This window comes from Nothobranchius furzeri, chromosome 3 (genome assembly GCF_043380555.1).
Source record: "Nothobranchius furzeri strain GRZ-AD chromosome 3, NfurGRZ-RIMD1, whole genome shotgun sequence".
Lineage (NCBI taxonomy): Eukaryota > Metazoa > Chordata > Actinopteri > Cyprinodontiformes > Nothobranchiidae > Nothobranchius > Nothobranchius furzeri.
The window spans coordinates 64,099,769-64,111,836 of NC_091743.1; the positions used below are offsets into that span (position 1 = coordinate 64,099,769).

The 12,068-nt window shown below is 41.7% G+C and overlaps 2 protein-coding genes across 4 annotated transcripts in view; one reads left to right on the top strand and one right to left on the bottom strand.

The window, feature by feature from the left end:
* On the bottom strand, positions 1–8,058 carry LOC129152330 (uncharacterized). The gene is made up of 3 exons (XM_054730066.2): positions 7,985–8,058; positions 4,128–4,277; positions 1–1,318 (listed from the first exon to the last, which is right to left on the bottom strand). The coding sequence occupies exons 2-3, from the start codon at positions 4,273–4,275 to the stop codon at positions 393–395; spliced, it is 1,074 nt and encodes a 357-aa protein (XP_054586041.2). The 5' UTR covers positions 4,276–4,277; positions 7,985–8,058; the 3' UTR covers positions 1–392.
* znf362a (zinc finger protein 362a) overlaps positions 6,255–12,068 on the top strand; it is a 23,829-nt gene continuing 18,015 nt past the window's right edge. For 2 of the 3 annotated variants that reach the window (XM_015959029.3, XM_070549386.1), the window contains exons 1-4: positions 6,255–6,631; positions 8,582–8,646; positions 10,292–10,529; positions 10,634–10,759. In XM_015959029.3, coding sequence (XP_015814515.3) covers positions 8,584–8,646; positions 10,292–10,529; positions 10,634–10,759 — 427 coding nt within the window. In that variant the 5' untranslated portion in view covers positions 6,255–6,631; positions 8,582–8,583. The remainder of the gene's footprint in view (positions 6,632–8,581; positions 8,647–10,291; positions 10,530–10,633; positions 10,760–12,068) is intronic. The other variant, XM_054730050.2, reaches the window with a different exon arrangement.

Consider the following 12,068-nt stretch of genomic DNA (forward strand, 5'->3'; position numbering starts at 1 on the left):
TTCAAGTAATTTAATATTTATTCCACCCATTTTTAAGGGTTTTCCACCAACAGACCCAACGTACCCTTCAGAACACTTCTCAGTCCCTGGATCATTTAAAACAGAGCAGCTTATTTTGTAATCCGTAAAGATGAACGCCTGAGGACGCCTGAGGAAACCAACATTCTGAAAAGTTTAAAAACGCCTTTCAGCCGTCTGTTTTTCTGTGGTTTAGAGTCCAAGCACGCTTCAACCTGCCTCCTCGGGACCTTCCTGCAGTTTCCAAATATCATTTCTGCCACAGAGCTGCAACACAAGGTGTGTTTATTCTCCTTTCACAGCAGCATTAGCAGGTAGGCCTGGAGGTAAGATTCATGGTGATTCAAACCACTGCCAGTCAATACTTGTCTCTTTTAAACGACACCCTGAGAGGTTGGTGCGACTCTGGTATTTTCAGTTCCTGCAGACTGAAGTAAAGCTCTGATGCACCAGTCCAGCAGGACGTCCATCGTCCTGATCAAGAGAATGTTCACGCTGAGGTTAAAAGGCAGCGTGACAATAGAAAGCACGCTCAGCAACACCATCATTAGATTCTCCTCCAGGCGTGGAAAACCCCACCGCTGACAGCCACACCAGCTTGTGTGCTGGGAGTCCACTTGTCCCCCTGCTAGAAAAGCCACAGGTATGTCTCGGTTTGTTCTCTGGTACTTCCCTGATCCCCACTTGTCAGACAAATAATGGGGGGAGATGAGGAACAAGTCTTCATGGTGATGCATCAGTTTCTGCACATCGCTCTGTTTTGATGATTGGTGACGTTTCTGCAGGAAATTGCTAATAATCAGCAGGACAAGAAAAAAGGAGAGGAACGCCACGATCCAGCAGAGGTTCGGTGCACTGGGCATGGAGCTGAACAGGTTGGGAAGACACTTGACCAGAGAGTCAGTTTTATGCAAACAAACAGCAGCCCACTCCTCCTCTATCTTCCAGTGCCACTTGACGTTCAGAGCGACGATGAACCACACAGACAGGCAGCAGAAGAAACCAACAACTTGAGGTAAGTTCCCGTTTTTATCCGTGCTGCTGCTGTCCTCTTCCTCCTTGACATTTCCCCCCACAAAGTAACAATGTCCACCTGTCTGACTCGCTGTCGGGTGATCGACGGCAACATAAGACCACGGCAGTCTGATCAGGGTCTCCAGAGCGATCAGGAAGGTGATCAGGAGCAGCACGGAGCCGTAGGTGTGGCTGAGGAAGACCAGGAAGCGCAGGGCGATGACATCACCAGACGGGCTGAGGTCAATCAACCAGGACTCAAAGATGTAAAGGGAACCCAGGAAACCTGCAGGGACACGAAATGGAGCATTTTCAGAGGAGTCACTCTGCCTGCGTCCCAGAAGGACTGACCCTGACAGTCAAGGACACTAAGATAAGACAAGTCTTTGTCTTTGGTCAAGAATCTAATCACTAGAAGACACGTAGGTTAAATAAACACTACACATTCAAAATGTTGATATGGATCTAACTAAATTAACCAACATGTGTGTGTATCTTTGATGAAGTTACTGAACACTTCTGGCACACCCAAATAAAACACATTATGACCTTTGTCTCAAGTTATAATAGTTCTGTGGTCGATCCAATACATGTTCAGGAAGTTCTTTGATAAAATCCCTCTCGCCTCGCATGAAGCAATTTAATTCTTGTCAGTTTCAGTACCTTCCAGAATGAGCCTTTTCAAGGCTCTCATTTAAAAAAAAAGAAGCTGGCACTGGCCAAACCCTCCCATCCCCCGCTCGGGTTGCTATAAGCTGAGAGGCTCCATAATCCTGGAGGGGCTCAGTAGAGCCGCTGCTGCTCCAGCCTGGAGAGGTGAGAGGGGGTTCTACGCAGAATAGCTATTTCCCTTATTGACAGGAGGCACATACATCTAAACAGATGTATTTGGGAGTGTTCAAAGAGGCAGCAGACCCACACGGCAGCACAACAGGATCCAAAAGACGTGTTTTGTCTATTTTCTTTTTAAGACACTTTCATCCACCTCCCAGCTAGGGTTGTCACGGTAACCGGTATAGCGGTAAACCTCGGTAAAAAAGTTGACAATAAAAATAACCGTCCAGTTTTTTAAAAACTAAATTATCTCGGTGGGTTTACCGTGGCCGCGGTTTCGGCGCGGTGACCCTTGCCAGCCACCGTCGCTTCAGCTGAAGTTCCCGCGGCGCGCACACGCACTTTTTAGTTTGCAACGGCACCAAAACTTTGAAGCTGAAATAATGGCCGAAGGAGGAGACGGCAGCGCCCAGGACATCCATCAACCCTCAAAGAAGACTAAATCGGAAGTATGGGCATATTTTGGATTTCTGAAAAATGCTGAGGGACAGTTAATAGAAGACGGCTATCCCGTTTGCAGAACGTGCAGGAAACAAGTGTCTGCAGAAGGCAGCAACACTTCGAATCTAATGGCACATCTGCGTGACGATCACCCACGTCGCTACAGCCAGTGCAAGGTAAGTTAACATTAGCATTTTAGCTTAAATGCATGACGTGAGGACTTTTGGCTGAGGGAGAATGCAACGAGTCACTATATACTGCAGCCGCAGCGTCCTCTGCCAGCATTTAAACCGTGTCACGGACACCCTGTTGCTGGATGAAGCATCTTATTTGTTGATGAAGAGAAATATACAATTAGTTCCTTGTCATTGATTTGTTTACTTATTCAATGCCATTTATACTTGAACATTTGGATTTGATTACATAGTGTAGTAGTTATTTTAGTAATTTGTTTAAAGTGGCTATTTATTTTAAATACATATTTTTTTAAGGTTGACTTGTACAGTGCTCAAGTCAAGTGTGGACTGGAGTTTTAGATTTTCATTTTGATAATGAAGAAAACAAGTATATGAGAAAACAAGTGGTGTTTCTTTGATTTGTTTACATATTGTTTATGTTTTGAATGTTTGGATTTGTATAATTTAAACCTGCATTGACTACTGTAACATGTTCCAGAAAAAGAAGCTATTTGTTCCTTGTGAAAAGTTGCACTTTTGCTAAGGCTTTGTGTTATTTTAGGTTTAATAAACACTGTTAAACCTTTTCAAAACTATTTCAGTTTGTGTAGAACAGGACTATCAATGCTTTCTGAACATATGCAACACCGTTTAAAAAATACCGCGATAATACCGAAAACCGTGATAATTTTGGTCACAATAACCGTGAGGTTAAATTTTCATACCGTGACAACCCTACTCCCAGCATGGATTTGTGATGGTTCTATGGTCAAAAAGGGGCGTTTTATAATCATTTAGATGATTTAGCAATTTTGTTGTTGAGTGTTTGTTCTATGAGATGTGAAACTGGTGAAATAAAATAAAGTGTAATAGGCGTGATAGTTGTAAAACCTGTTGGTTGAATCAAGCTTTGGCAGGAGCATAGATGTAAGTGGGTTGTCATTTATATTTTGTACCATCACCCTCTTCAAATCCCCGGAGCCGTTTTGATGTGGAGAACATGTAGTTCACAGGAAACGTTTCTGGAATTTTTTTAATCAACGGGTCACGAGAATCCTCTAAACAGCTGACAAAACACGAAGGTGACACACCTTGTGTGGTTTGAGTTCCGACCAAAGAACACTGCTGTTGTGCCCTTGAGCAAGGCACCTAACCCACCTTGCCTGTTGGTGGTGGATGGAGGGACTGGTGGTGCATTGTTGATATTTGCATATGTGGAGATGTATCGAGAGATTTAACTGCAACAACGTGACTACACTCCATCAGCGAGATGAGTCACAAGCTGTGGTTTTTAAATATAAGACAGTCTGCCACTCGTGCAGGTTTGTTGAATCCCTTTGTCTGATCTGAGTTCAGGTAGTGCCCAGCAGGATGTATGGGTGTGGTCAGGAGCGAGCTCACCTTCACCTGTCGCCACAGCCGTGGCACAAACAGAGCTGAAACCACAGGAGGTCAGCAAAAGCCACGTTTTCAGGAAACGTGAAGTTATTCCTAAAATCTAAAACTGTTTCGTTATTCAGCTTCTTTACTTGACTGATGGAATTCAGCGGTGCTTTTAAATCAGCACACCAAAGAAAAAGTGAATGAACAACTGAACGATTGAACTAGAGGCTTGAGGTGGACAGCGCACCTGTTCATGCTCACCTGTAACCAGGAGGTCAGTGAAGATCAAGAGGCAGCAGCAACAGAAGCTCACAGGGCTGTGAGAGACAGCCAGCGATGGCAGGAAGAGGAAGGTGCAGGCCAGTTTACATCCACCCAACACCACAGCTCCTTCCAACACACCATCCATGGCTGCAAAGAGACAACAAACACAGTGCAGCATTTCAGAAAGATAAGTTTGCCTCCTTCTAGCCTCAGGGTGGACGAACTCAGGAATGCAGGGGACTCTGCCTATACCTTCAGACAAAACGAGACACGCTTCCTTACGTTCTTTCACAAGATCGTTTGCATTTCAGCAAAAAGGTAGTTTGGATCAATCCTTCGTCCGCCGTGAACTTTGGTAGCAAACCCTGACCTGGACTGTCTGTTATAGCAAATCTAAGTAAAGTTCAGCCACAAGTACAGCTTGTCTGTCCTTGTCAACAAACATTTGGTATTTAGTTCAGATAAAAGCAAGCAGAGATTAGAAAGATGTCATGAAACTCTCCAGTAAAGCAGCTGCTCTCACGGGGATGACCACAAACAAATCCACCTGCTGACAGAAGCTGATCAGTTCTTACCTGTGCTCACATGAGCCTGCAGAGCAGCATGTCAGCTCCAAACACCTCATCAGCTTTCTTCACCTCACCTTTGCTCCACCCTCACAGGGATAATGAGCCTCCCTCCACCCCCCTGCACCTGGCCTGAGGAGGTGACGGAACATGGAGGGGAGTGTCCGTGTTTGTGCAGGCAACAGAACCAGTTCAACCACAAACCAGCTAACCAGTGTTTGTCTGAGGAGAAATCTGCTGATGGGAGGGAAGGACACGCCAGAGAACACCCTCTTCTGCAGATTACAGTGAAACACACATAAAAACAAGACTAATTATGTTGCTGTGTTTCAACTGGTAGCTCCAGTTTATGCACTGGTTTCCAGGGAAATTTGTTAGACATACACACACACTAATTATATATATATATATATATATATATATATATATATATATATATATATATATATATATATATATATATACATTAAAGGTGTGGAACGCTCGTTTAGTCTACTCATTTGCAGTGGTCTCTAGTGGGAATGAATGCCTTGAATGTCGAACTCTAGGGAAAAAAAGCTCTGGAGCACCGGATTTTAGAAGAAGAAGTCAGCCATGTCAGAGTTGATTTTCAGACGACAAGATTTGGAGTCTTAGTTTCTAATACTTTGACATCTTGCCCCAGTTTGGATACCAGCGACATGACTCTACCTCTGACTTGCAACATTATTTTATCTCCACAAATAACACAAGCCTGAAGAAGTTCTGATGTGTGGTGGAGTTGCTAATGCTAACAGTTAGCTTCTATTAGCCAAGACATTCTCTGTTGATTCCTTGATGCTAAAACAACAGCTGTCAAAATTAAATAAACATTTTGCTTCTAAGATAAATGTTTATCTTCAAATGTATTTTATGTATGAAATATGAACTGATTTTCTGTGAAATGTATTCTTTGATCATTTTGGATGCAGCAGTACACATTTTTTGTACCAGAGATTTTTTAATTGATATTTCGCTGCTTTTCCATATTTTTAAAGCAGAAATATAGCAGTTTTGCGTAGATAAGAAATTCAAGTGATGCTGTTTTCTCTGCTTCTTAAAATGGCATGAAGAAGGTCCCTCTCTTCTCCCTCCGTTTCTTCTGAACAAAGTTTCAAACATCCCACAGGATGCTGTTGTTTCACCTTTTAGAGCTATCTCATTGTCACAAGTTAATGAACACATTACTACGGGAAATGTTCTTGTTAAAGCGAGATTATGTCCCATTATAAAAGAAGCTTCCTTGTCATTAGGAGATATTGCGGGCTAGGGCACTGACGGTATAATTTCCTTGCTTTATGTAAATCTAAAAGTTTTTTGTTAATGAACGGTGTTTCCTTTTCCACTCGGAGCCCCATACATCTGAGTGGGTCTGCTGTCTGGAGTAGCAGTGCCCTCTCCAGCTGACCTAAGCACAGAGCATATTAACAATCTGTCACGCAGCTGCAGCTGAGAGGATTATATTTACACACGAGCTCCTTCAGACACAATCAGCGTCATCAGAACAGTTCCCCTCCCACTTTATCATCTGTCTGGTAAAATAATGATTTAATGCTGCATGCATTAATGTAAAATTATTATCATTTATCTCAACAGCCACCTAAAGGAGCCTCCAATGCATTGAAGCTGTCTCGTGCTTTGCGCACAGAAGATGATTATCGCTGCAGCAGCGCAAATGTGCACTTCCCAGCAGCTGGAACGCAGCGCTGAAATTACAAATCAAAAAATGGGTTAAAATCAGTTTCCACGCAGCGTTTTGTGCTCTGAGCAGATCCTCGCATGTAACACCCAGAAGTGAACAGCAGGCGACCCGGAAGGTTTGAAGTCTGACTGAAGGAAGAAAAAAAAAAAAAAAAAAAACACTAAAAACCCGGAATCTGATCCTTTTATTAAACATTTCTCCTCTCGCCGCTGCAGGTATGTCGCTCTCTTCCTGCTTCTTTTCGCTGTGTTATGTCTGCGTCGCTTCGACTGCGTTTCTGTTGAAGTCATGCACAACTTAAAATAAAAAAAGAGGATTTATTTTCCGTTGTGCGCCAATCTTCCCATAGCGCGTCGCTGCCATCCTCATCATCCTCATCATTTGTGTCTGAGGAGCAGTTCAGAAGGCACGCTGATGGTTGTAGGAAGTGTCAGGGCTTTTTTCCCCCTCTCTCACCAAACCGGGCTATTCAAACCTGCAAATCAAAGTAAACAATCATTCTGCTTGACGCAAAGATGCCGCATGCAGGCGCGTCGCAGCGACGTGTTCATGCCATCCGGCGGATTTTTGGGGCTTAGAATATTCAGATCTGCAGAATATGGCGTCCGTTGCTTATAAAAATAAGACAGAGCTGCCATTTTTGTTTTCCTTTTGTCTGATTTTTTTTAAAATAAACTGTCTGAGAATGTGGGAGAGGTGGCGGGCTGAGCGAGGCTCTGCAGAGGACTATCCTCACTCTGAGAGCTCATCTAAAGCTGCAAAAATCCTAATTTAAACATTAGTTTATGTTTGACTCTATGTATTCTTATTATGATTTCATCCAGTGGCACATTTAGGTTGAAAAGTAGGACAGTTAGTTTATGATGAAGCAGAATAAATGTACAATTTAATCCATCACACCACTTTTGTCATAAAACCCAAGATAGTTGTTATTATTTAAACATTTTCTGATACTTTACCCTGAAATTTTATAAAACTTTGCAAACTTTTTGCCAGAAATTAGGATTTTCTTTTACAAATTCTACAAACATTTTAACAAGTTGTTGCTTTAATACTCAGATTCATTAGGAAAATACTATTTTCAGCTGTTTAAATGTGCAGGAATATTAACATCCAAGTAAAAATAAACTACCAGAGTGTTGAGGAAAGTTCAACAGACTTGCTGAAAAAAGCAAACCTTGCTGTTTGGAAGGGTTTGAAGATCTTAAAAATGCTTTAATTTTTTTCTAAAGCTTTTTTAAATGCTTATTTTAAAAAGTGACACCAAGAAGTGCAAAAGCAGTGAACGTCCCCTCTGGGACAGGCGGCCTGCAGGAAGTGGAGCTGATCCCCTCTGGCATCATTAGAGAAACATTCAGTGAAGTCCATTGTGAACTCGAACCCCGAGATGTATCCGTTTTGTTTCTCTTGGCTTGCAGATGTGGACTGTGTTCTGCTTCTGCTAAGTCAAACAGACTCTGGAATGGTGCAGAGAGCCAAAGCACGCAAGGCTAAACGTTTGAGAAAGAACTTCACGCAGGGTCAAGGAGAGAAGTTCTGAGAAGAAAGCAGAAAGGGTCTCATCTTACCCCAGAAATATGGATGTTCCTTCCCATCAGAGCTCTGATGAACCAGCTGTTTCCACACAGAAAAGTTGTAAAATACTTGTACCTAATGCTAGTGAGAGGACTGCGCTGGTCTTTGTTTCTTAACCGACCCCCCGTGTTGAGGAGATAAAAAGTTTGGTATCTGAACCACATCACCTCTGTTTTTCCTGATAGCTGCTCAGCTAGCTCTTAAAAACATGTGACAGCGTTTATCTCTGAGGCGGCGTGCACATAGTGACGAGAGAAAAACCAGCAGATTCATTCATTATAAAGCAGAGATCCTGCTGACTTCACTCCTGCTGGCAGCTCAGAAGCATCCTCCTGGAGCCATGAGTTGGTGAGAAGAGCCAAGATTTAAACCAAACCTAAAACATTATCACACAGCTGATTATAATAAGCTGCTGCTTGGGTGGATGGGCAGTTTTACCCACCAACAACAATTCCTCAAAGAAATGAACTGGTCAGGAATGTCGAACAACAACAATTTAAGTAAAGTTTTTTAAACTTACAAATCCCATCACCGTCTGCAGTGTTGTTCTGTATTCTTCAACCTGTTTGTACTCCTCTCTGTTTCTTTAGGAATGGCTGAATCTCGCTTTAATAATCCCTATTTTTGGCCTCCGCCCCCCGCCATGTCCGGCCAGGTGAGCAGCTTCGCTCTCATCACTGCAAACATGAACACAGCAGGAGTTTTACTGTAAGATGATTTTATTTATTCATGTTTTATTGCTAGAAACAAGTTGTCTTGAATCACAGCTAATAGGATACTAGCCATAAAAAAGTACCACAGATAAATCTGGGATTACCACCTTGGATTAGCGTTAAGGGAGGGGAAACGGGTGGAAACAAAACTAATTATTCCAGTTCAAATATAAATTCTATAAATCAAGATTCATACATGCTTTAGGATAAGATTTATATTCTTGATTTTTTTTTTTGTTGGATGCAGAATTAAAAAAAATGTAAAAACAAGTTCTAAAACAGTTTCATCCAAAGCAGGAATATCCAAAGGGTGGCTCAGGGGCCATATGCTGCCCTCAGAGTGACTTTCTGTGGCCTTCTACTGCATTTTTGAGCAGTGGGTTTTTCTCTCTCCCGCAGGCCGATGATGTAGATCAACATTTTTAACATTCAGAGTGAGGAAGTATTTTTCAAGTTCTCACAGTCAGAAAGCATGGAGTGGTCTGAAATTCACATTGTAGGTGCAGGACCCTGTTGTGTTTGCACCTGAACTGACCCAGTCTGCCCAGCACCACACTGACTTGTATAAAGTAGCTGCTTCACTAATTATTGTCTCCCTATATTGTTATCGTCTCATTGTGTTTATTTCTTAATTGTAATTTTGCTTATCATTTATTTGTCTTGCTGCAGCAATTTCTTAATGCTTGATTCTCACATTGCACAGCAGGGATGGTGTTTTGGGGATCCAAAACAGGGGGGGGGGGGGTCCTGCATTTTTCATCATATTTCTGGTTTGGGAGTTTGACAATGGTGATTAATTTTGTGAGGCAGCATCAACTTAGCTTACCTTCATTTTTCTTTTCCCTTCTTTTGTCCTTTCTGCTTCACCAGCAACCACTTTCAAAACTCCAATTTTTACAAATACCAGTTGTTTGGATGTCTGCCGATGTCATCTCCTACTAAGTTACAACCAATCAGCACGAGTTAACCACAAGTCCCGCCCAGTGTGTGATCCCCCTAAATGTTGTCTCTCCAGCAGCATTTTGATTCAGACTGACCCTTTTAAATGTTTGTTTGTTTAGGTTTTTACAAATATTTCTATTCCAGGTCTTTATCAAACTGTAAAAAAACAAATAAATAAAAAAACACCAAAGAGGAATTATTCCATTTATAAAATAAAAACATGACATTTTATGTGGCCCAAAAGGGCTTTTATCTTAATGATTTTGGCCCTCATCTTGAAAGATTACAACACCTCTTGCTCAAAGGCATCTGTAATGCAATAGCACTACGGCCATGTGTGTCATGGATGACTCTCTGTTAGCAGAACATGAATTTTTATTTCAGTATCTGTCGAGTTGTAACCAATCTTTTGTTTGCTAAAGCAAAACCAGTCGGAACGTGTCAAAAACTTGTAGATGAATGTCAAAAGAATTTCCGCCCAGTGGTTTATGGGATATTTTCTTAGCAGACAGTGAGCTCCATCTCTTCTGTGTGAACATTTAGGTTACAATATCAGAGACCTACCACTAGAGGTCGCCACCACCCAATAGAGTGACTGAAGTGATGATGGCTGTTCTGTCACTAATGTTGTTTCCTGGCTGTCAGCTGGATAATCTAGTCTTGATCAATAAAATCAAGGAGCAGCTGATGGCGGAGAAGATCCGGCCGCCACATCTGACCTCTTCAGCTGCTTCCCAGCAGCCTTTGCTCTCTCCCTTGGGGCAGGCTGAAGGACACCAAAATGGGATATCCAAGCCTCAGCAAATGTCGGCCCTCCACAGTCCTGGCGCCTCTCAGCCTGATGTGGCCCTGCATGCTCGCCCTGCTTCCAGCTCAGTCACAGGTCTCTGAATAGTCAGAACAATACACACACACACGCACATGCACACACACATTTCTACCAAAGTGTGACCAAACCTAACCTAGGTTGTGTGTTCTGACATCCAGGTCGTATTCTGGGGGACGTGAACTTGAACTTGGATGACAAGGCAGCTATAAAAGCCAGAGGATTGTGGGAAGACTGGCACCTGCGCCAGCTCATGGACCATCCCTCCAGGACAAACCACGTCTCAGGTATTTAAACTGTGCAAGCAGAGAAGAAAGGTCTTACTGCACCTGAATGAGGAGATGTTAAACAAAAGCAGGGTTCAGCAGCATTTGCTTTGATATTATCTCTTAACAAAGAGAGTTCAAAAGAAGTGTTGATTTAAATATATTCAAATATATTCAAAAGAAGCTGCAGCTGCAGAGCTTCAGACTTAAATGAATTAAAGGTACAATGAGTAAGAATTCTACAGTGAAGTCATCACAAAACAGTCTTGTTTTAGTCATGTTGGGAGGAGGGTTACACTGAAACAGATTTTAAACAGGCTGAAGAGGGTCGTAGTCAATCTGTTGACCTACGAGGTTGCCAAGTCTGCACCACACACTGTTGAGTGCTGTTTTGAATATAAGTAACCAGAGTTTGTGTTCTTACTTTCTATTTAAATGTATTTAAATATCCAGTTTTTTTTTTACTTGAAATATAATCATTTGTTAAATTTAAGATTTTTGACCTGTGCTTCTCTAATATTGCTTTACTCATTCATAATCAGACATCTGGGCATCAAAGCACCTGTATAACTTCCTTAAAAGGTGTGAATCTCTCATTTCATTAATACATTTGCGGTGGCCTCTAATAATGAGTGCCAGTCGTACTTTGGGGAAGTAACAGGACTCCCACCAAACCGATAAATGGGATTCATTCCACCTGCATGGATATTTTGGTTTCTGTGGCTCTTGTCAATTTAAACAGAAGAAAGTAGAAGAGAATAGTTTTTGATATTCAAAAGTAGTGCTGAGTATTGTGGACAATTTCCTAAATCTATTCTATTTGGATTCATAAGGCTCAGAATCGATTAATCACAATTCGATTCAATTTTGTTTGACGTCTGATCTTCATTATTCATTATCACTACTGCATGTTTCTCTTGACGTGTGCATTCAGCGTCTTTTTACATTTTTTTCCATTTAGTGGCTTATTTTTGGAATTGGGTGTTGCTGAGGGAGAAAACAACATTTCTATTGTTTAGACGCGCTTCATCCTGTTAAGTAGATGTGCAGTTTGTGTATATTGGTACACATTAAGCATGTTTTTGGAAGGAATTTGTATCCAGAAGTGCCTGCAGATCCAGACCCAGGTCAGTCTGGGTCAAGGGGAATAATCGATCTTAGGCCCAATTAATTGATTTAGCTAAATTTCTATTAAATTGATCCAAAATCAATAAAGTCATTTTTTCCCCATTTGTTTATTTTATTTATTTGTTTGTTTATTTTTATTTCAAACATTAACAATTAAAAAAAGTAAATGGCATAATTTGTAAAAATCAACATTGTTTGAAAT

Excerpts from the sequence above, each read along its gene's own strand:
- LOC129152330 (XM_054730066.2), bottom strand. The coding sequence starts at position 4,275 with ATGGATGGTGTGTTGGAAGGAGCTGTGGTGTTGGGTGGATGTAAACTG. Across the intron at positions 1,319-4,127 it reads CACTGACCTCCTGGTTACAG|GTTTCCTGGGTTCCCTTTAC; the intron begins GTGAGCATGAAC and ends GTGTCCCTGCAG.